Below are 22,914 nucleotides of genomic sequence, written 5' to 3' on the forward strand. Positions count from 1 at the left end.
CTGCTCAGCAGGGAGTCTGCTTCTCCCTCTGACCCTCCTCCCTCTCATGCTCTCTGTCTCTCATTCTCTCTGTCTCAAATAAATAAATAAAATCTTAAAAAAAAAAAAAAAATTTGATGAGGAATAAAACAATATGAGAAAAATGCTTCTAATGTTAAATAAATAAAGCAGGATGTACTGTGATTATAACTGCAGAAAGAAGTTGTATGTATTGAATGAAGTTATGTATTAACACTAATGTACTGAATGATAGTAGCTGAAAAAGAAGTACCAAAATGTTAACCAAGGTTTTGTATGAGTAACTTGCATTTCTAAAGAGGATGTGTTACCGGTATAATAAATTAAGCAAAAACTTCTCTAGGTCAATATTTTAAAAAAAATCTATTCTGTAAAGACTAGTACCTCAAAATCTATAATTATCAGGTTATTTCTAGATACAGAATTTTAGTGAGAATGATTTGGAGTGCAGTCCTGATTTTTTTTCCTGCTATAATAATTTTAATTAGATACTTCTAGGTTTTTTGCTTCACTATCTGAGATCAGAAATCTATTTGGATATTTATTTCTGTTTTACCTCTTTCCTTTACCCTTCATACCTTCTAGTGATACATTGTATTTATGATTCTTGTGGGGGCTAAAGGAAGTTAGAAAGGAAAGTTAGAAAGTGGAATATTATATGGATAATTCTGAAGTATTTGAGTTCTTCCTACCTCCCATGCCCTATGTTTTTCCTTTAGGCCAGTTTTTGTAAAACACTGGCTATTTCAGATTAGTAAGTAGGGTTCAAGGTCAGAGTTCACAAAAATTTTCTCTACAATAGTAGTCTGGTATGATGCCCTACCAAAAAAGAGAGGCTCTAGTACAGTTTAATGTTGAAGAGAATGGAATCTTTTGAGTCAGACAGATTTGTATTCTACTCTGGGCTCCAACATGTACTGTGTGATCTTGGACAAGTGAGTTACCCAACTTTAGTGCTTAAATTTCTAGAGTACAAACGAGTTGATAATGGTGCCTACCCTGTTACGTTTTTTAATGTATTAAATGAGATAATGCAGGCAGTGCTGAGTCCAGAACCTATAATAAACATAGTAAACTTTCCACAAATGTTTTCATTTTGTTTTTTGTTTTTCTTAAGTAAGCTCTATACCCAACGTGGGGCTTGAACTCTTTACCCAGAGATCAAGAGCCACATGTTCTACCAACTGAGCCAGCCAGGTGCCCCTCCAGGAATGTTCATAAAACAAAAAAATTTCTGGCCCAGTTTGGGAAAATTTACACACTATACCCACCTTAAAGAGTCAGACTGTACATTCACAACCCAGGGTTCTTAAAAGTCCTGTATAAGAAAACATGTTGAATCTGTTGAGTTTATCGTTTCCTAAATGATTAGACTACTAATATATGTTTATATGTATTTAACATCAATTAACTTCTGGAAATAGTGTTTGTAGAATATTCTTTAAGAAACTTTAGGCTATGGGCGCCTGGGTGGCTCAGTTGGTTAAGCGACTGCCTTCGGCTCAGGTCATGATCCTGGAGTCCCAGAATCGAGTCCCGCATCGGGCTCCCTGCTCGGCAGGGAGTCTGCTTCTCCCTCTGACCCTCCCCCTCTCATGCTCTCTCTCTCTCTCTCTCATTCTCTCTCTCAAATAAATAAATAAAATCTTTAAAAAAAAAAAAGAAACTTTAGGCTAGCTATCAGCTGTTTACTGCAAATAAATTAAGAAACTACAACAAGCATTAACTAAGTGGCTGTTAGTACTCAGCTATAAGTTAGGTGCTGGGGATACAAAATCTAATGATACTATGATTATAGTAAATGTAGTAACTAAATTATATTTTTTAATAAAAAAAGTGCAATGATGCATGTGATGCTGTATTGTAGAGGATTATGTGTGGGAAGTAGAAATTTCATAGTGGGCAAAATATTGTGTATGTTTAAGGGCAAGAAGGGTAGTTGTGGGGTACTTTTGATCAAGTAAAAACTATAGGAGAAGGCAATGTCTGAACGGGTTTAAGGATAAATTCACCAAGCAAAATGTGTAGGAACTGGGACTGCGCTTCCCAGGCAGAGTGATTAGCATGTGTCCAAAGGCAAAGCAGTAGCATGGTGTACTTTGATATTGCTGATGGCTGAAAGGTAGGAAGGGATCAGACCGATAGTGAGCTTGGACTTTGCCCAGCAGACAATGGAGTCATTGCAGGATTTTAAGCTGGGAATGACAGTCAGATCTCACCTTAAAAGATCACTCAGGCCTTTGTAAAAGGGATTTAGAATTTTTATTAACTAGATATATTAGATAATTTAGTGTTTATTGGCCTTAAAGTGGATTGGCAGAGTTTTTTGTATCTTATTTGTACCTTTTACTGAAGAGCAATTAGGAAAATTAACTGTGATATCAAAGCCTGTTTATTTCAGAGCAGACTGTATGTGTGTGTGTATATATATATATATATATGTGGCAATATGCCATAGTGATTATGGTCACTTTAAAAAAGCTAAACAGATCTAAGTATGAATATTACTTTAGTCATTTACTGACTGTGTGAGCTAGGAAAAGTTACTTAACCTCTCTCAACCTCAATTTCAATCTAAAATATAGCCAGTAATACTTTCCTTGTAGGGTAATTGTGAGAATTAAGTAAGACAGTGTTACTGGTTAGCTCACCTTCTAGCACATACTAAGTGTGTAATAAACGGTAGCTTTTTAAGTTTTTATTTAAATTCTAGTTAGTTAACATGTAGTATAATATTGGTTTCCTATTGGTAGAATTTAGTGATTCATCACTTACATGTAACACCCAGTGCTCATCACAAGTGCCCATCATCCATCTAGCCCATCCCCCACCCCTCCAGCAACCCTCTGTTTGCTCTCTATTGTTGAGTCTCATATGATTTGCTTCCCTCTCTCTTTTTTTTATTTCCCTTCCCCTATGTTCATCTGTTTTGTTTCTTAAATTCCACATATGAGTGAAATCATATGGTGTTTGTCTTTCTCTGACTGACGTATTCTGCTTAGCATAATACTCTCTAGCTCCAACCATGTCATTGCAATTGGCAAAATTTCATTCTTTTTGATGGCTGATAAATGGTAGCTTTTAAAGTTATTTTTAGCTTCATTAATGCTGTCACAGAGAAATATAATAATGTAAGCCATGAATTTTAAATATTCTGGTAGCTACATGACAAAAAGTTGAAACAAGTGAAATTAATTATAACATTTTATTTAACCCATATATCCCCAAATATTTCAACACGTATCATTCACACAAAAATTTGTGCGCTGATGTTCATAGCAACATTATTCATAATAGCCAAAAAGTGGATTATTATTCATAAACGGGAATAAAATACTATTATATACTATAACATGGATGAACCTTGAAAGCATTAAGCTAAGTGAAAGAAGCTAGACATAAAAGTCCATATAAAGTACACAAAAGTCCAAGACAGAATGTATAGTGATTGCCAGGCATGGGGAGTACTGCTGATAGGTACGGGGTTTGTTATGGGGGTGATGGAGATATCTGGAATTAGATAGTAATGGTTGTAAAACAAAGTAAATATACTAAAAATTACTGGATTTATACACTTTAAAATTAATTTTATGTTATATGAGTTATATTTTAATAAGAACATGAAACTAATACAAAAGTTATTAATGAAATATTTCACATTCTTTTTCTCATACTAAATATTTTTGAATACTTTGGTGTGTAATTTACATTTATAGCACAACATTTGCACTAGCCACATTTTAGGTGTTCAGTAGCTGCAAGTGCTTGTGGCTACCATATGAGCACAGATTTATATTGAATGCAATTACCTTTCACTGTATGATAGCATTTTATCATGAGTTACATTAAGTTACAAAATAATTTAAAAGTGCATCAGACATTAAACATCTTTTCTATAATTATAAAAATTCTTTCTTGATACTATCTGCTTTTTTATTATAAGATAGTAATTTTCTTTTTTTTTTAAAGATTTTATGTATTTATTTGAGAGACAGTGAGCGAGAGAGAGAGCACAAGTGGGGTGGAGGGGTAGGGGGAGAGAGAGAAGCAGACTCTCCACTGAGCAGGGAGCCCAATGTGGGGCTCTCTCCCAGGACCCCAGGATCACGACCCAAGCCAGAGGCAAATGCTTAACCAACTGAGCCACCCAGGTGCTCCCAAGATAGTAATTTTCTAACATAAATTTTTTATTTACATAGTTTTTGTGACTAGCCTCTTTCCTTAGCATATTTTCATGGATCATCCATATTGTAGCATGTTTCCATACTTTGTTACTCTTTATTATGGAGTATTATGGAGTTCCAATACTTTGTTACTCTTTATTATGGAGTAAACCATTGTGTATGATTTACCACATTTTGTCTATCCATTCATTGGTTTATAAACATTGTATTGTATGTCTTTTAAAGTAGTTGAGAGTATAGAGGAAAGTGAGTGTATATTTATACAGTTTATTACCTTGTCTTGTTACCATTTCTTGTTCTCTTCATTTGTTCCCATGGATTTGGTTTACCATCTAGTGTCATTTGTTTACTCCAATACAGCTTTGATTTCACCCACCTCCTTTGTGCTGTTATTGTCAAATACATCACATTCCTATATGTAATAGGTTCAAAAATATAATTATATACGTACCATGTTATACAATCGCCTTTTACATTAATTAGAAGAAAGGAGAAGAAATACTCAGTTATACTATTGTAATAACGTAATTACCTTTTCCAGTGCTCTTTGTTTTTTCATGTGGATATGAATTAGTCTTGGGTTACTTGTTTTCAGCCTGAAGAACTTCTTTTAGTATTTCTTGTAAAGTGAGTCTGTTATCAGCAAATTCTCTGTTATTGTTTGGGAATGTCGTTATTTCATCTTCACTTTTTTTTTTTAAAGGGCATAGCCACATCTTTTTTATTTTTATTTTTTTTATTTGAGAGAGAGAGCATGAGCTGGGTGAGGGATGGGAGAAGCAGGCTCTCCGCTGAGCAGGGAGCCTGATGTGGGGCTCGATCCCGGAACTCCGGGATTGTGACCTGAGTTGAAGGCAGATGCTTAACTGACTAAGCCACCCAGGCACCTCTCATCTTCACTTTTGAAAGATAGTTTTGCTGGATGTGATTCTTGGTTAACTTTTTTTTTCTTTCAACACTTTTAATATGTAATCCTACTGCTTTCTGATCTTCACTGTTTCATGAGAAGTCAGCTGTTAATGTTATTGGGTTCCTTTATACATACTACATCATTTTTCTCTTGTTGCTTTCCTCATTTTCTCTTTGTCTTTAAACAGTTTTACTGTGATATATCTGGTGTGGATTTCTTTATATGCATCCTACTTGGAGTTTATATTTTTTGGATGTGTAGATTAATGTTTTTCATCAGATTTGGGAAGTTTTCAGCTAATTCTTTAAATATTTTTTCTGCTCTTTCCACTCCCCACCCCCATCCCCAGCTCTCTTTCTGGTACTCACATTACACATGTATTGGTATATTTTTTGGTATACCACATTTCTGTGAACCTCTTCATTTTTCTTTTTTTCTCCTCTTCGTTCTTCATTCAACATAATCTCTTTTGACCTATCTTCAAGTTAGTGTTTACTTCTTATGCCAGCTCAGATCTACTGTTTAGCTCATCTAGTGAATTTTTCATTTTGGTTCTTGCACTTTTCAACTCAAATTTCCATTTGGTTCTTTTCAGATAATTTCTCTTTATTGATATTCTCTATTGGATGAGACAATGTCAGAATACCTTTCTTTCTTCCTTAAGCATGGTTACCTTTAGTTCTTTGGACATATTTACAGTAGCTCCTTTGTAGTCTTTCTCTGTTGAGTCTAGCACCTGGGTTCTCTCGAGTGCAGTTTTTTGTTTTGTTTTGTTTTTTGTTTTTGCCTGCTTTTTTCCCATGTAGAGGTCATACTTTCCTACTTCTTTGCATATTTCAGTTATTTTTGAAAACTGAACATTTTTGATAACACCGTAGTAACTCTAGATACTGATTCTCCTTTCTCTTGGGGCTTTCTGTTGTGGTTTTTTGTTTAGTGGCCTAGCTGTATTATTTCAGTGAAGTCTATTTATCCCATAGTGTGTAGCCTCTGATATTGCTCTTCATTGTAGCCATTGGGCATGTGGCAGTCACTCTGAGGTGAGTCATTTTCAAGGGGTTCTCTTTGACAGTCTTGTACCCTGATCTCTTGTTAATACCTAGCTGTTACCTTCCACTAATTGCTGACTGTTTTGCTCTTTTTGACAATACCCCACATCTGAAATTGCTTCACAGTCTGATCCAATTAAATTTGGCTCCCTTTGCAAGAATAGGCTTTGAGGTCAACCTTGAGGCTTGTTCTTTTGCCAGGAGAGCTCTTCTTAGCTGTTTATTCTCCTGGTTCTTTCTTAGGTGGTCTAGAATTTAGCTTGTTGCTTTCATAGAACTGCTAGCCTCCTCTTAACTTTCTCACCACCAAAATTTCCATTGTTTTCAATAGCACTTAGCCTTGAAAGTCCCCACACTGTGTTCCAAATATAGTTATTACCTTGGGGAGAGCTTCAGAACTCTTTTTTCTTGGGGTGCCTGGATGGCTCAGTTGTTAAGTGTCTGACTTCGGCTCAGGTCATGATATCGGGGTCCTGGGATTGGGCCTCGCGTAGGGCTCCATGTTCAGCTCTCCTCCCTTCTACCTCTGCTCTTCCTCCCCACTCTCCATTCTTGCTTTGTGTCTCTCTCTTGAATTAAAAAAAAAAAATTCTTTTTTCTTAAGACTTGCCTCTCCCCTGGACATCATTTCTGTGCCACTGCTCGGGAGGTCAGAATGGGGACAGTGTCCTCTTCTTTTGGAATGTCACCTTTGCTTTAAGAGTATCACTGAGGGGGTGTCTGGGTGGCTCAGTCGGTTAAATGGCCGACTCTTGGTTTCAGCTCAGGTCATGATCTCACAGTCATGAGATCAAACCCCATGTCTGGCTCTGCACTGAGCTGAGCATGGAGCTTGCTTAGGATTCTCTCTCTCCTCTCCCTCTGCTCCTCTGTCCCTGTGCACATGCACACGCCACTGTCTCTCTCAAAAAAACCCCCAAAACTTAAAAAGGGGGCACCTTGGTGGCTCAGTCAGTTAGACATCTGCCTTTGGCTCGGGTCATGATCCCAGCGTCCTGGGATCAAGCCCTGCATAGGGCTCCCTGCTCAGCGGGGAGTCTGCTTCTCCCTCTCCCTCTGTACATATTCTCTCTCTCTCTCTCTCTAAAAAAAAAGAAAAAAGAAAAAGAAAAAAAGTATCACTGAGAAGAGGTAATAGTCCCTGGTCTTCTCAGATTGCCTTTAATGTCTGAAACCTCTGTCCTGTGAACTAACTGGGGTAAGAGAAGTCAAGGCCCCAGTATTGATCTGCTGTGCCTGGAAGAGAACTTTTGCACTATGAGTGGGGGCTAAGTGGAGGAAGGGAGCCCCAGACCCCTCAGCTCCTCTTGCCTGGGATAGACTTTCTACAGCACAAAGTTTGGGATGATTAGAGATGCCAGTCACCTTCCTTTCCCAGAGTGATAGTCCTAGGCTGGGAGCTGGGGAGAGAGGGAGTCCTGTGTCTTGGCTGCACCTGCCCAAGGTAGAGCTTTATGATGCTGAACTGGAGAGGAGGAAGTGAGTTTTGCTTTGAATTCCACAGGCTATTTTTGTTTTTGCCAGGAGTTAGTACATTTTCTTGAAAAAATGTTTCCTTTTTTTGCTGTATGCCCTTAGGAGAATTTCCAGAGACATTAAATGATTTCTTAAATAATTTCAACCAATTATAGTTATTATACTGGGAAGCAGGTCTGTGGAGATGCTAACTCCTCCATTGTCCTAAACAAACAGTTTTTTTTTTTGTTTGTTTTTTAAGATTTTATTTATTTATTTGACAGAGAAAGAGAGCACAAGAAGGCAGAGTGGCAGGGAGAGGGAGAAGCAGACTCCCCACTGAGCAGAGAGCCCGACATGGGGCTCGACCCCAGGACTTGGGATCATGACCTGATCTGAAGGCAGATGCTTAACTGGCTGAGCCACCCAGGCGCCCCAACAAATAGGTTTTATAGTACTTTTAAGTTGAGTTATTTTAGTGAGGCTAATAGTTAAGTAAGCTTTTATGACCTGATCTGGGATTCTAACTAGATCAAGATTTAATTACAAAATGTATTCTGAGTTACAAATGCACATATGGAATCCAGTCCTTTTGTAATTAGATATTACAGTGATATGTGAAATGCCATGTATTGGAAAAATTTACTTTAACTTTTTAAAATAATGCTATATTTTTTTGTCTTTAAAATGTATACTTTTTTTTTTTTTAAGATTTATTTTGGAGAGAGTGTGCACATGAGCGGGCGGGGGGGCAGAAGGAAAGGGAGAGAATCTCAAGCAGACTCCCTACTGAGCTTGGAGCCCAGTGTGGGGCTCCATCCAACAACCCTGAGATCAGGACCTGAGCCAAAACCAAAAGTTGGACACTCAACTGAGCCACCCAGGCACCCCTAAAATGTATACTTCTTGAAATAATATGAAAAAAGCATGGTAAAATTGATTTCTAAATCATGAAAAAAAATTTAAAATGACTTTAAAAAAAAAGCCATAATGTTAATATAATTATTTCTTCCTTTTAGGACATGTGAACTTATATATTTGGCACAACCCAGCAGTTTGTAAGTAGTTCAGAGCAAGTTATTTTTATCTTTCTGGTTTTTTAAAAAATTTTTCTGGAAGAATCCCAAACATGTTGATAATGCCAGGGTTAGTTTGATTGATTATAGCATGCTCTTCATAAATTAAGTTCATAGATTTAAACCCTATGCAGATTATTTATCTTCTCACAAAGAAAATGGTATGAAATATGTGCCCTTTACTACAAGGAGAGCTAATAGGGTGGAAGTAGATTCAGTGCAACATATCACCAGTTCTGGGAAAAATGCAAATTCACTGAGTTAATCTTTTTTGAGTGTCTGTTATTGTCTAATATTGGCATTTTATTAACTTGATTAAGACCAAGAACATAGTTTTTGTGTAAGAGTAAATGTGACAGTATATATTAAAATTTCCAAATTATTTTTTTAAATGTATGATACATGCTCCAACCGTATACCCATGAAAGAACTCTAGAGATTTTCTTTGGAAACAGAATGAGTAGTATATGAGATTTTCTGCCCCACTGAACTAGTGGTATTGAAGATGATTGATATAAAGGGAAATTATGTGTTTATTAGTTATATTAATCTATTCCAGTTATTAATATCAACAGGTTATCAAGGCATAGTGTTAAATTGGTAGTCATCCAAACCTCTATTTTTCTGCTTTAGTGTTGATTTTAATTAGAAAGCAAGGAACAGAAAAGTATTAAGTAATTGGAAACCAAGTACATCATAGTATACCACTTCTGTGCATATTTTTAGATTATAATTGAAATATTAAATATTTCCTTTACAAAATATATACTACTCTATGGGCTAAATATAAATATCTTGGTAAAAACACTAACTGAATTGAGACAAATTGAGTTACTTTGTAAATTGTCCATTTAAAATGGATTGTATTCTCTTATGCAGTCAATTTAGGCCTATAATTTAAAATAAGGAAAAAGAAGAGATATTTGGAGAACTGTCAGTATAAAATTTTTTTTCTGGTTTCTATTTGTTTACTAGGATATCTACTGAAATAAACTCTGTGTTGGTGCTAAAAGTTTCTTGGATCACATTTTTACTAGCTAAAGGTAAAGTCATTATGTTTGTTACATGTTAATGTTTCAAATGTAATAATTCTTTTGGACTAGGTTCAAAATTTTTTATTCAATTTAATGTTATTCCCCCACACTCACCAGTTCTCTGTGTGGCTTGTTACCTGTTAGCAAGTTCTTGTAATTCTGGCACTGGAAGCAACTTTGGAAATGTCTCATTTCATTTCTGTTTCTAATATCCTTTGAAAATCCTTCTTCCTTCCTTTTTTTAAAAGAATAATATTACTATTTTTATAAATATGGTACATATTCATGATACAGAATTCAAATAATACAGCAAATGCAAAGAAAAATGTAGAAAAATTACCCCAAGCCTACCCATAAATAAATAAATAATCATTAAAATTATATGATTGTTATTTCAGGTATATTTTTATGCATAGAACCTGATAAAAAAGATTGGAGATATGTGCATGCACAAACAGATCTAATTTTTTAAAAATAGGATATTATAGTGTAACATGTAGTAAACATACAAATTAGTTTTACTCAAACTTTACAGAAGAAAATAAACAAGAGAAATGGGAGGAGTTGCTTAAATTTAGATAAATTTTTGTCACGTAAGCAGTATTATTTCCTAAAATATTTCTCTAAGATTATGAAAAAGCACTGTTAAAAAATTAAGCTTAGAATCTTTATTTTACTTTGTGTTTTGATTTAAAGCAATATAAATCTTCTTTGAAGGAAAAGGATGTTAGTACAGTATTACCACTCTTCCTGTCATCTCCCCATCCATCACTTTCAGATTTGCTCATTGTATTATCATTACATTATCAAAGATCATAACATTTATATTTCATTCTGTAATTATAATTACTTGTTTAGTCTCACTTCTGTATGTCAGTGGATTCTAAGCTTATTGTCATTCCTGTTATAACTTCTCCATTTCTGAGTTCTTTATTTTGATTTATCCTTAGCTGGCTGGCTTTTACCAAGAAGGAATTTTTCAAAAAAGGCTTTTTGGCACTATATTCCCTATGTTTGTCATGTTTATGAATCATGCACATAGTCTTTATACTTGAAGGACCACTGGGCTGTCTATGCTATTCTTGTGTCATACTTGTTTTCCTCAGGACACTGTTTTCTGGCATTGAACAATGCTGTTGAGAAATAGGAGACTAGCTTTAATTTCCCCCCCCCATTTACTTTTGAATACTTGATTTTTTTTTTAAATTTGAGGTTCAATACTTTAACTAGAATATCTCTTGATTTTTATTATTTCATATTAGTTTTTCTTCTGACACTGTATCTCTTTTTAAACTGAAGGTTCTGCTCTTCATTTGAAAGACGTCTTAACACACAAATTTTTAAATGTTATTCTATTCAGTTAGGTATTCTATTCTGTTGTGTTTCAGGAACTTAACTATCTTTTTTTAAAATTTTTTTTGAAGATTTTATTTATTTGACACAGAGAGAGAGCACAAGCAGGGGGGTGGCAGGCAGAAGGAGAGGGAGAAGCAGGCTCCCCGCTGAGCAGGGAGCCCAATGCGGGGTTCCATCCCAGGACCCTGGGACCATGACCTGAGGCAAAGGCAGATGCTTAACCAACTGAGCCACCCAGGCGCCCCAGAAACTTAACTGTCTTATGTTGGATTATTTTTGTCCTCCATATTTACTTTCTTTTCTTGTCTTATTTTGATCTTTCGTCTTTTCTTATTTACTAACTGTTTTTGTCTCAAGTCTTCTGTTTTGAGCTAAACTATGTTTTTTTATTATTATGATGTTATATTTGTCACCATACAGGACATCATTAGTTTTTGATGTAGTGTTCCATGATTCATTGTTTGTGTAAACTATGTTTGTAATGGTGTTATTCTGTCCTCACTTTTTCCTTAGCTTTTTGTTGTTGTTTTTATATAATTTGTTTTTTATTTCTTAGTGCAAGGAGTTGTAGGGCATTTTCTTTTCATAGATTATCTTCTAGATTGTGTTCTCTCTCTGACTTTTTCTCTTCTTATGTTGTGACTCTATTTTTTCTTTTCTTTTTTCTTTTCTGTTGTATGTTTGCATAATCTCTGTGCTTCTCATCCTCTCTCCCCTCCCCATGTTACTAGGACTTTATGTGGGCAACGCAATTTCTCTGATGTGGTTGGTGTGTGATGTTCTCTTTTCTCTGATGTAGTGTGAATAAATCTCTTTACACTCTCTTTGCATTTTATCTTTGGCTAGTTGTGTTCCCCAAAGAGCTACAATATGAATACGGGCTTTTTATTTTACTTACTTTTAGTTTTAGGGGGTGAGGGAGAAAGTGGAGAATTCATCTGGAATGATATGAGTCTTTGTTGTTCTGAGATTTTTGTTAGAATGAACTCTAAAACAGAACACTGTAGTGATAATTGCATCCTGTTTCCATAATGGGATTGTGTTGAGATTCATATTGATTTCCAGTTCAGCATAGCACACCGGAATCTCTGTGTTTGTCAGAAAGTTAGCTATCAAAAAAAATAACAAAAAACAAAACCAACCCCCCCCCAAACAACAACAAAAGAAAGTTAGTTATCGTTTATTTCCTGTTTTGCCCTTATCCCATCATCAGCAATTTCTCCTCCCTCCAAGTCAGAAGAGGAAGAGATGAGGATACTCTGAGTCAATATCTCTTAAATTTGGTGTTGGTACTGACACTTAGCCAGTACAGTTTTTCCTTTTATTTTATTGGGTATTGGAGGAGAATTCTTTGATCTGACTTCACCTTACTACTTTTAACTGTAAATCCTTGATATCATTCTTTACTTGTATGGCATTTCTTAATAGCTTCTAAGTCTGTTACAAACATATGTTTGCACTATACCTATGGATCTAAAAAACCTGCCAGATGCAGGGTTATCTGCTTTTTCACATAGTTTCTATACCTTCAGTATTTGTTGGGATTAATAATGGTTTAGCAGTCAGATACCAAGAAGATAGAAAGTGAGCCAAATTAAACTTCTAGAGCAACAAGCAAATATAGCTATATTTGATTATGATTTATATAGCTACACTATTTTTTTCCTCAGGTATTTATTATATGCATTCATTTCCTCACAGCTCTCCAGTTGTATATTTACTGTATTAACTTTTTAAGATTTTATGCTAAATAATTACTTTATAGATGACTTCAGTGATATGTTAATTTTGTTATTAATGGCTTTGTTTGTGGTAATATTTTATAAGGGGGTTAAAATTGAAAATATGTGAGGTTTCATAAATAAATAGAATTAAAGATTACCATGTAGCATACTTCAAAATTATTTTCAGAAGTAATAAATTCTATAGCTCTTACCAAAACTGGAAATAAGTTTAAAAAAGCAAAAAACAAAATGAATTTAGATGTAGGGAATGGACTATAATAATAATTGCTAGATGTCAAAATCTCATGGTAGACTTATACTTCATTTATTTCGTAACTTCATGTACTTTTATTTATATTTTTATATATTTCAAATCCGAGTTTTTGCAAAACAAAAAAAAATTAAGTTCTTTAACATGCCTTTATTCTTGAATAAATCAGTATATGCATATGCCCATACCCACAATTTTCCCTGATTTAAAGATCTCAATCTCAGTCTCTGATCTGTTACTTTACATTGTAAACCTATTTTATTTTCAGGGGAAGTGTTACAAATGGAGGATGATCTCGTCATCTCATTTCAGTTAATGCTCTGTGTCCTTGACTATTTTATTAAACTCTCACCTCCTGCATTGCTTAAAGAACCATATAGTAAGTATTTTAAATAATTTATGCATCTCCTACATCATTACCCAACAGTTGTTTATTTAATGTCAACTAGGACCAAAACATGGTTCTAGAGCTGAAGGAATGATAAAAAATAAATCAGACATGGACTCTGCCCTCAAGTATTACAGGATATAGAAGAAGAGATAAAACAAGTAAGCAAGTAAGCAGTATATGGCCACTTTCTAAGTGGTCTGGGCCAAAATACAGTAAATGCTATGAGAGTTCAGGAAGCAAGAAAGATTTTTAGCTGGGGAAGACCAAGGAAGACCATGTAAAAGAGGTGGATTTGAACGGAGTATTGAAGAGTAGATAGCATTTGAGTATTAGGGGAAGTTGGGGTAGCATATTCCCAGTAAAGAGAAAGTTAAGAGGTAAGGCACAGATATGAATGAAACTTCTTGAGAAAGAGTGGCCCATTCTGCTGGAGGAGATTACCTAATTTGTATTATTGGATGCTATGATTATTATGTGACTAATTTTTTTTTGCATATGAGTTGTAATTGATCTACCTCAGTGGGTGATGAGGTGGGAAGTGTTCTTAAATGAAAGTAAATGTTGCTAAAAAAAATTAAACGTAAAAAATAAAAAAATAATCCTTGCTGAAATAGATAGCATTAAGCAAAGATGAGTATATTCCTTTTAGAATGGAATTGCTTCTTTTAAGAGGTGGCATCAAGAGTAGAATTTCAAAATCACTTATTATATCACAGAAAAATGTAAACTTACCTAAGGCTGAACTGATTCCTTGGTCCTAAAATGATTAAAGTATTAATAATACTAAAAATAATAGAGGACAGATCAAAACATGGAAGTCTCAGTGTTGTTGGAAGTGCCTGAAAAGCTGAAGCCTAATTAATCTTTTTGAACAATAACTTCATGGAAAATGAAGTCTGGAGCAGAATTTTTAAAATGTGTTGAACATCATTTGACAGAAAAAGGTCAGTAGCAGAAACCACATATGGAACAGGAGAAAAAAATAGAAAACAAATATATTTTTTAAAATTCTGAATCTGTAAAGATTATATGTTTTTTCTTCACTTTTTTTCAGTATTATAAGTTTAATAAATTGATGTAGGATGTTACTTTAGTTGACAGGTATTGTTCTTTCGGATTATTTGAAAGTACATTTTAATTTTCTAAGTGTTATGTTAAAGAGAAACCAGGATGAGGTGATAAATTTACTGAGTAAGGTAAACTTCAAATTAACTTTTTATTATGGAGAATTTCAAGTGAATACAAAAGTAGACAGTAGTATAATAAGCCCCATGTACTTAAATTACCTACTTCAACATATAACTTATGGTCCATCTATAGCCCCATCTACTGCCCAGTTGCATCAACTATATTATTTTGAAGCACATCTTTGCATACCATTTCATCCTTACAAATTTTAGTAAGTATCTTTTTAAAAAGCATAATGACTACCATTGTCACACTTAAAAATCACTTAATAGTTTCTTAACCTAATACCACCAAATATCTAGTAAGTGTTCAGATTTTTAATTGTCTTATAAAAGTGATTTTAAAACTTTTTTTTACAGGTTGACTAAATCAGAATCTAAATAAGATCTATATCTTATGATTGCTTGATATACTTTCGAGACTTTTAAAAAACTTCCTTCTCCATTTGTCTTTCTCTTTTTTTCCTTATAATTTATTTATTAAATAATTAGGTGGTTTATTCTGTGGGGTTTCTCGTGGTTTAATTTTTTCTGATTACGTCCTGTTGTATAGTTTAACATGTTCCTGTATTCTCTCAATTTCTTGTAAATTGTTGGTCAGGCCTGGAGGCAATTAATACTTTTCATACTTAGTCATCTGTTATCTCTTTAATAGCTGAATTCATTTTCAGTTTGAATTGGGAATGCTCAAAATAATACAGGAGATTTTTTTTGAATCACCCTTTATCACATAATATTTATATACTTTTTTTAAAAAAAGCATTATTTACTATGGTATTTGCTTAAACTTTTAAAATTTATTTACTTTTATAATTTGTCTAGCAGTTGAATCCATAAATAGTTTTTTTTAAGACTCTTTAAGATAGAAAACATTTTTTCCCCTTACAGACTGAGTAGGATACATTTAGAATTAGTTTATAAGTTGGCTGTTTCCCTTGCCTTCTCCATATTTGCCTAATAGCAAAAACTGTTATCAGTACATAACTTAAAATAGATAATCAATAAATAGATGTAACTGTTAGCCTTTTAATGAAGCCTAATAAATAAAAGCAGCATGTTACTAAAATTATTTCTCATCTCCCAAGTTAGAATACTTCATTATTTTATACAGTGGAATGTGCAATTGTTCTTATCTAATTTACCATTTTTACAGAAACAGCTGTAATACCTTTTAATGGTTCACCTCGAACACCAAGGCGAGGTCAGAACAGGAGTGCACGGATAGCAAAACAACTAGAAAATGATACAAGAATTATTGAAGTTCTCTGTAAAGAACATGAATGTAATATAGATGAGGTAATTTAACTTCATGATTTCTTTAAAATGAAGTAGATTTAGATGTAAGTTCTTCCTAACAGTCTATACTTCTTTCATGACAAGCTTGCTTTTGTACTTAGTGCCAATTCTTTTGCAGCAAAATATTTAGAAAAAATTTATTTTTCATGTTCAGTTACTTTGATTTTAAAGAGAGCAGCTCCCTTACTCAGGAATCACTGAAAAGGTACATCTTTATGGCAGTATTTTTCAAATGAATTTGTTCTTTGATTCCTCTGTGGTTACTGATAACTCCTAATGTTTTAAAATACCCTAAGAAAACCCTGGTGTTTTGGTTTAATGATAAGTAATATCAGCATTAAATTTCTGTTCATCCTATCCGCTCTTTCCAAATATTACACCAGATGTTAGTGGCTGGTAGAGAATACACATGAACACCCTGGGATTGTTTATCTTGGTCATAGAATGTGGACTTTTGGGATTGGAAGGGGTCTTAGGAATAATGTACTCAGCCTCCTTTTCGTAATGAGTAAATGAACTTCCAGAGATTGATAGCTAAACTAACAGGGCTAGACTCTGGGAAATCTGCTACCAGTTGCTGCTTTCAGTGCACTATGCTGTTGCTTTGTCCACAGTTCACTGCCACCAGATAGCTGTGTGAAATGTTGCATCTTTGAAATTTCTCTGTCAGCTCTGGGAGGGAATGGAGTATGATCTCAAAATCTAGTTTAAGAAGCGTTGGAGTGATTTATCAGGATATCTTATGTCAGCACTGTGGCTTTTGTCAGTTTCAAAACAGATAGATACACACCTGTGGTTGTAGATGTATCAGCCTTATACATATAGGTTTACTTTTTTACTTTTCTAGAATCACAAATAATCTTTGCTAATAAGCTCACAAATGTAGTTGAAATATTTTTTTTAATCCAGTCTATTGCTAAGTCCCTCAAGATAATGAATATACATAAATGCAGTTTTCTAATTCCTGGTTGTTAATTCTCTGGGTTTCAGAACTACTTATAAGATTTCATTTCTAAAATCAGGAATAAGTCATTAAAATTTTTTTTCATTTTAAATAACTCCTTTTGTAATTTAGAATATTTATAGGAATTATTTTTAAAGTATAGCTGATTAAAAACTATGGTAGTAATTGACATTAATTAACACTTGGTTATTTAGATATAGCATTTTTGGTTATATAACTATTGGTTGGTTACATTAACGGCTATGTAATTATTGGTTAATTAACACTAAATGGTTAGCTAGAACTACCTACTTTATAAATACTCCAGTTCAATGGGAGTTAATTAGAAAACAAAATTAATAAGTTACAGAAGCCTAATTCTTGCAACTTACTTTGAAGAAGATATGAACTGATATTATTTCCACCTTAATAAATGTAGACTTCAAATTTGGAAAAGTTAAATAAGTAAGTTGTTTAAAATTTTGTAACATTGCAAGTGTAGAACAGGCAGGAATATGCCTCCAGGTTTCCTGATTACAGTCTTTATTATCCATGTTAAATAAATGTAAGGTGCTTTGGTATGAAACTGCATCATTTTACAAAATATTGTTATTTGACTTTTAATTGAATTACTGGGTATTCTTTATGTGTGTGAAATTATTTTCTTGTAAAAACAGGCTATTCTCTTGAATTTTTGCTAAAATAATTGACTTGATATTTCCTTAGCTAGCTATCAGATGGTGAGTGTGAAGTGGCCTAAAAAATATGCTGTACGGAGAAATCAGAAACAGTATAGAGAAGAGTCTTGACTGTAATGATAGCTTGGGTTTTAATTCCAGCGCTGCCCTTTCCTCCACTTCCTAGCTGTGTAACTTTGGTCAAGTTGCTTAATTTTTTTGAACCATCTTTTCATCATCTGTTAAATGTAGAATATTGAAGTTGGTTTCAATGAGTTTTCTTCTTGTAAATCCTATTTCGTTAATAGTTCTCTACTACCATTCTAAGACTTAAAATCTGCCTCACATAAATTAAAAAGTAAATAATTGAATAATTATAAATAAGTATCACTAGGTTGAATGTAAGTCACTGATCAAAATGTCAGTTAACACTTTCATTCTAGTGTTAATATATTCTGACAAAGGTTAAGTTTTTTTAGTTTAATGGCTATGTTGTAACTTTATCTTTTTCAGGTGAAAAATGTTTATTTCAAAAATTTCATACCTTTTATGAATTCTCTTGGAATTGTAGCTTCTAATGGACTTCCAGAGGTAATCTGAAAGAAAACTTAATTAATAAAAAGTTAATGTATTGGGGCGCCTGGGTGGCTCAGTCGTTAAGCGTCTGCCTTCGGCTCAGGTCATGATCCTGGGGTCCTGGGATCGAGCCCCGCATCGGGCTCCCTGCTCTGCGGGAAGCCTGCTTCTCCCTCTCCCATTCCCCCTGCTTGTGTTCCCTCTCTCGCTGTGTCTCTCTCTGTCAAATAAATAAAATCTTTAAAAAAGATTTTTTGAATATATATTCAGATGTATAAATAAGCAGCATTTGTAATTTGCACTAAAAATTGATTTGTACTAAAATTTTTCAAAAATCAAAATGTAGGCTTTTGAATTTCTGAATGCCATTATATTTAAATATAACTAAATATGCACAATCAAATTTGATTCTCATTTGCTATGCATCCTTAAGCATAGGATCCATGGATTGATGCCATCAACATGATTGGCATTACTGTATTGTGGAGCATCTCTTTTGAATATTTTAAACTACCTCATTTAAAATAAATTCAGTTGAAACAGCTATGATTATATTGCAGAAATGTTTTACCTTAGTGGTGTGCCATCCATCTATCTGTTTCTTTTCACATCTTGCCTCAAATGTCTTGCTCTTCAATGAGAACAGAACAACTGAGAATTTTATGTGGGAAGATGAAATATGTGGAGAAAAGGATGCTTAGATAAATGAAGAACAAGTACTCAGGGATAAAGCAATGTTTTAGAAGTACCTGGCATTAGTTACCAAGACCAAAAGACATGAAATCAGATAGCTAGTTTGCTGATTCTGTGACCCAAATTGGTGACTAGTCCTTGAATTAATAAACTTACTCATCCAACAGTTATTTATTGAGTGCTTAATATATTCCACGCGTTGCGCTAGATATTATCCATAAGAGATTTAACTGACAGTCACTGTCATTAAGGTGTTAGTGGGAGAAAAACAAAGAAAGAGAACACTACAGGAATCTGCAGGTGTCTGGTAGAAGTATGAACAAGTTGCTGTGGTATCTCAGAGGAGGGCCACCTAATCCAAAGTGGGGCAGATTGGTTTTGTGGAAAACTGTGTAGAGGTGTGATTTCTGAGCTGAGTAAGCTTTGAGAAATGGCATTTCCAGTGTTAGAAATGACAGATTCAAAGGGACAGTGATATGTGATGGTGTGGTCTGTTCAGTGAACTCCAACTAATTCATTAGGATGGGGATGCAGGACAGAAGACTGGTAAGATAGACTAGAGAGGCAAGAAAAGGGGCCAAATATTGTATTACCGAGTTTTCTTATTAACTGATGTACCAAAAAATAGGCTGTTCACAACTCTAAAGAATCTTGGACACGCATTGTAATTTTTCTTCCTTTAGAAAGGATTTTGGTTTTTTTAAAATTTAATTTAATTTTATTATGTTATGTTATTTGGTTTTAATAGAAATCTTAAGATAAACCTTACATTTACCCCAGCATTTTTCATATAGCACTAATGTCAGTTAACACTCTCATTCTAGTGTTAATATATTGTGACAAAGATTAAGTTTTTTTAGTTTAATGACTATGTTGTAACTTTATCTTTTTCAGGTGAAAAATGTTTATTTCAAAAATTTCATACCTTTTATGAATTGGTAAATTCATAAAATAAATGATTGATAACTAGTGCCTCACTAAGATCGGGCAGGAACAATGATTAAACTTAATCAATGTGAATGACTGTTTTACCTAAAAAACTTAGACAGACAAAAAATTTACATTGAACTGGATTTCTTCCTGCCACTCCTTTTGAAATGTGATTTTAGTTCTCTCAGGTTAGAAACCCTCAGACTTTAAAGTCATAGCAGAAGTCATGCCAGGTAGTTGTCTGTTGGGCATTGGTTTTTAAATTATGATTAGAAAATTATGAATCAGAACTTGTAAAAGAATTACAGATTCTAGCAAATGAAGAAGTATCTGAGATTAGGAATACATTGTGCAAATGTGTTAATTGGGCTAATTAAATTGAGCTAATACTCTTGTCCAAGACACTTAACTAAAGGGAGTTAGAGTACATCAAACAATTTAGAAAAGGTAGGGAGAATATATAATCAAGAGGATTTGTTATGTTTGAAAAATATTTTTATATTGATAAGCATAGTGGAAGATTAGAAGTGAGGGATGTAGGGGATGTTTGGAGGATCTTGGCAATTATATAATAATACCTACTGTTTTGTGTTATTGGTGATCATTGTCTACATAAAATTCTAATGAACGGGATGCATGCATAAAATCAGTTTAAAATTAGAGTTAAAAATAGGAATTTTTCACTTTTAGATATGCTTTATTTTTATTGCATGTGGACTCTGTATATTAGAAAATGAAGTGTATGTACAAAGAGTCTTTAAATCTGTACTTCTGTGAACTGAGAGATGTAATGATATGAAAAGGATAATCATCAGAATTTTTTTTTCTTTTGAGGTGGAAAGTCTCTCTAAACAATATGAAGAGATTTACCTTAAAAACAAAGATCTTGATGCAAGATTATTTCTAGATCATGATAAAACTCTTCAGGCTGATCCTGTAGACAGGTATTGTACATGGTCTAATTTTGTTTGTTGAGATGCTTTTGCTATAGATTGATTTTAATATAGATAGATTAAATAGGTCTTTATTTAACTTCATGATCTTTAAATATCATTTATAATGTTACTTCAAGTGCCTTTCTATAAAGCTAATAATAAGGTAAATAGTATTCTAAGCATATAATATACAAATAGAGATTTAATGTGAATTGTCATCTCTAGCAACTATTTTTTTTTTATTAAGCTGAATTTAATTTTAAAACGTGCACTAAAAGAAAATTGTTGAAGTAATTAGTTTACTTAAGTAGTGGTCTCTCTTTTTCCTACCCTTTCATCTGCTATTACTTTTTTTGTTTTTTTTTTTTTTTTTAAATGTTAATACAAAAGTATATTCTCTTGAATTATCATGTAGAATTCTAAAGTAGATTGAGAGTAATTGCAAAAAATTTGAATGATTGTAAGTATGTTTATTTTATGTCTTTAGCATGATATCTTTTAATATTTAGCTGAAAATATATATAACTTACAGGTTAAATGCAAATAAAATGTTTCAAATTTTATTTAAGTCAAAGTAAAGTTTTTGGAAGGCATAATGATTGAAAAACTTGAGCTTTGATATTTTTAAACACTGAACAGCTCGGTTCATAATACCATCTAACATCTAGAGATAGCATCTAACTTTTACTTTTAAAAAATTGTTAATGATTGGTGCACCTGTTTTTCATAAACTTAGTAGAAGAAACCCAACTGAAAAACAATGGTGAAGAACATAAAATTTTATTTATTTAAGCAGCTTTTGGATCATCTGTTTCCTATCACTTCTGTTATTGACTTACCATTTTGTATGATGATATGAAGGCAACAAGTAATATACTGCTCTTTTGACTCATAAAACACAAATTGTGCATTTTCAATCTGAATGACTTTGCTTATCATTATTTAGTTTTGAAATGCAGAGAACACCCCGAAAAAGTAACTCTGATGAAGAGATGAATGTGATTCTTCCACAGACTCCAGTTAGGTATGAATTTTCTTACTTTTGATTTTCATTATAATTATTTATTCAGTGCCTTATGAGTTTGTTCATCTGGTCTGTTACATATTTATGTATACATGCAACAAATATATATTGAGTGCTCTTTGCCTGCCAGGTATTTTACTAGTTGCTGAGGACATGATTATTAAACCTAGTTCTGTCTGTCCTTAAGGAGTAGAACCTAGAATGGGAATGTGTTTCATCTCAGTAAATAAAAAAGGAAAAAAATATATCATCACCCTTTGCTCTGCATACAACTTAGAAGGACTGAAACCATTTTTCTGTCCTTTTCCTCACTTCCCACATCTAACCTGCTATTAAGTCTTATTGAATCTACCTTTGAAATATCTCTAGTCTATCTCCTGTCCTCCATTTGGACTCTCACCACCTTTGTCCAGGATCTCCTCCTCTTTATTTTGGATTTTTTGCAGTAGCCTACTAACTGATCTTGCTGCGTCTACTCTCCTCACTGTTCCTCTATCCCCACCACCAACTGTTTTCTCCAGAGAACCCCAGAATAATATTCTAGAAATGTAAGTCAGATCATGTTCACCCTGCTGTCCAACCTTTTGACTGCTTCCTGTTGCATTTGAAATATACATTCCTTCACAGTTCCTACAAAACCTTACATGATCCAGCTTCTGTTGCCTTTCTAACCTCATCTTGTTTTCCTGCTCATTATGTACTAGCCAGTTTCCTGAATGCTTGAGGCTCTTTTGTACTTGAGGACTTTCACACTTGCTTTTCCCTCTTCTTGAAACTCTTCCTTCTTTTTTTTCGCTTCTGAATTACCAACAGCTACTCTTCCTTCAGGTTCAGCACAAATATTACTTTTTAAAAGATTTCTCTCTGAAGTAATTTCCTTTATTCTTTCTCATAGTATCCTGTTCTATTTCTTCATAGTGTATATCACAATTTGTAATTAAAAATTAATTTGTATGTTTCCTTGTTTTTGCCAATACCCGTAATAGCCTTTAAGTTTGATACCATGTGGCCCATGGCTTTTTTGTTCACCATTTAGTAATTAGGACCTAGGGTAATATTTGGTACATAGTGGGAAATCAGTAATATTTTTCAAATGACTATGCAGACATATAAAGATACATTTCTGTATAAGTGTAAAGTATAGTAATAAACTTTTGACAAACTAATGAGATGGCACAGAAAGGA

General features: G+C 33.6%; 1 protein-coding gene across 1 annotated transcript in view; it reads left to right on the top strand.

Annotated features, from left to right (window-relative positions):
* The window catches only part of RB1 (RB transcriptional corepressor 1), a 155,793-nt gene that overhangs the window by 35,417 nt on the left and 97,462 nt on the right, over positions 1-22,914 (top strand). The window contains exons 5-11 of the mRNA XM_021689426.1: positions 8,636-8,674; positions 9,668-9,735; positions 13,346-13,456; positions 15,809-15,951; positions 18,085-18,162; positions 20,605-20,714; positions 21,652-21,729. Of these exons, the coding sequence (XP_021545101.1) occupies positions 8,636-8,674; positions 9,668-9,735; positions 13,346-13,456; positions 15,809-15,951; positions 18,085-18,162; positions 20,605-20,714; positions 21,652-21,729 (627 nt within the window). The remainder of the gene's footprint in view (positions 1-8,635; positions 8,675-9,667; positions 9,736-13,345; positions 13,457-15,808; positions 15,952-18,084; positions 18,163-20,604; positions 20,715-21,651; positions 21,730-22,914) is intronic.

This window comes from Neomonachus schauinslandi, chromosome 3 (assembly GCF_002201575.2).
Source record: "Neomonachus schauinslandi chromosome 3, ASM220157v2, whole genome shotgun sequence".
NCBI lineage: Eukaryota > Metazoa > Chordata > Mammalia > Carnivora > Phocidae > Neomonachus > Neomonachus schauinslandi.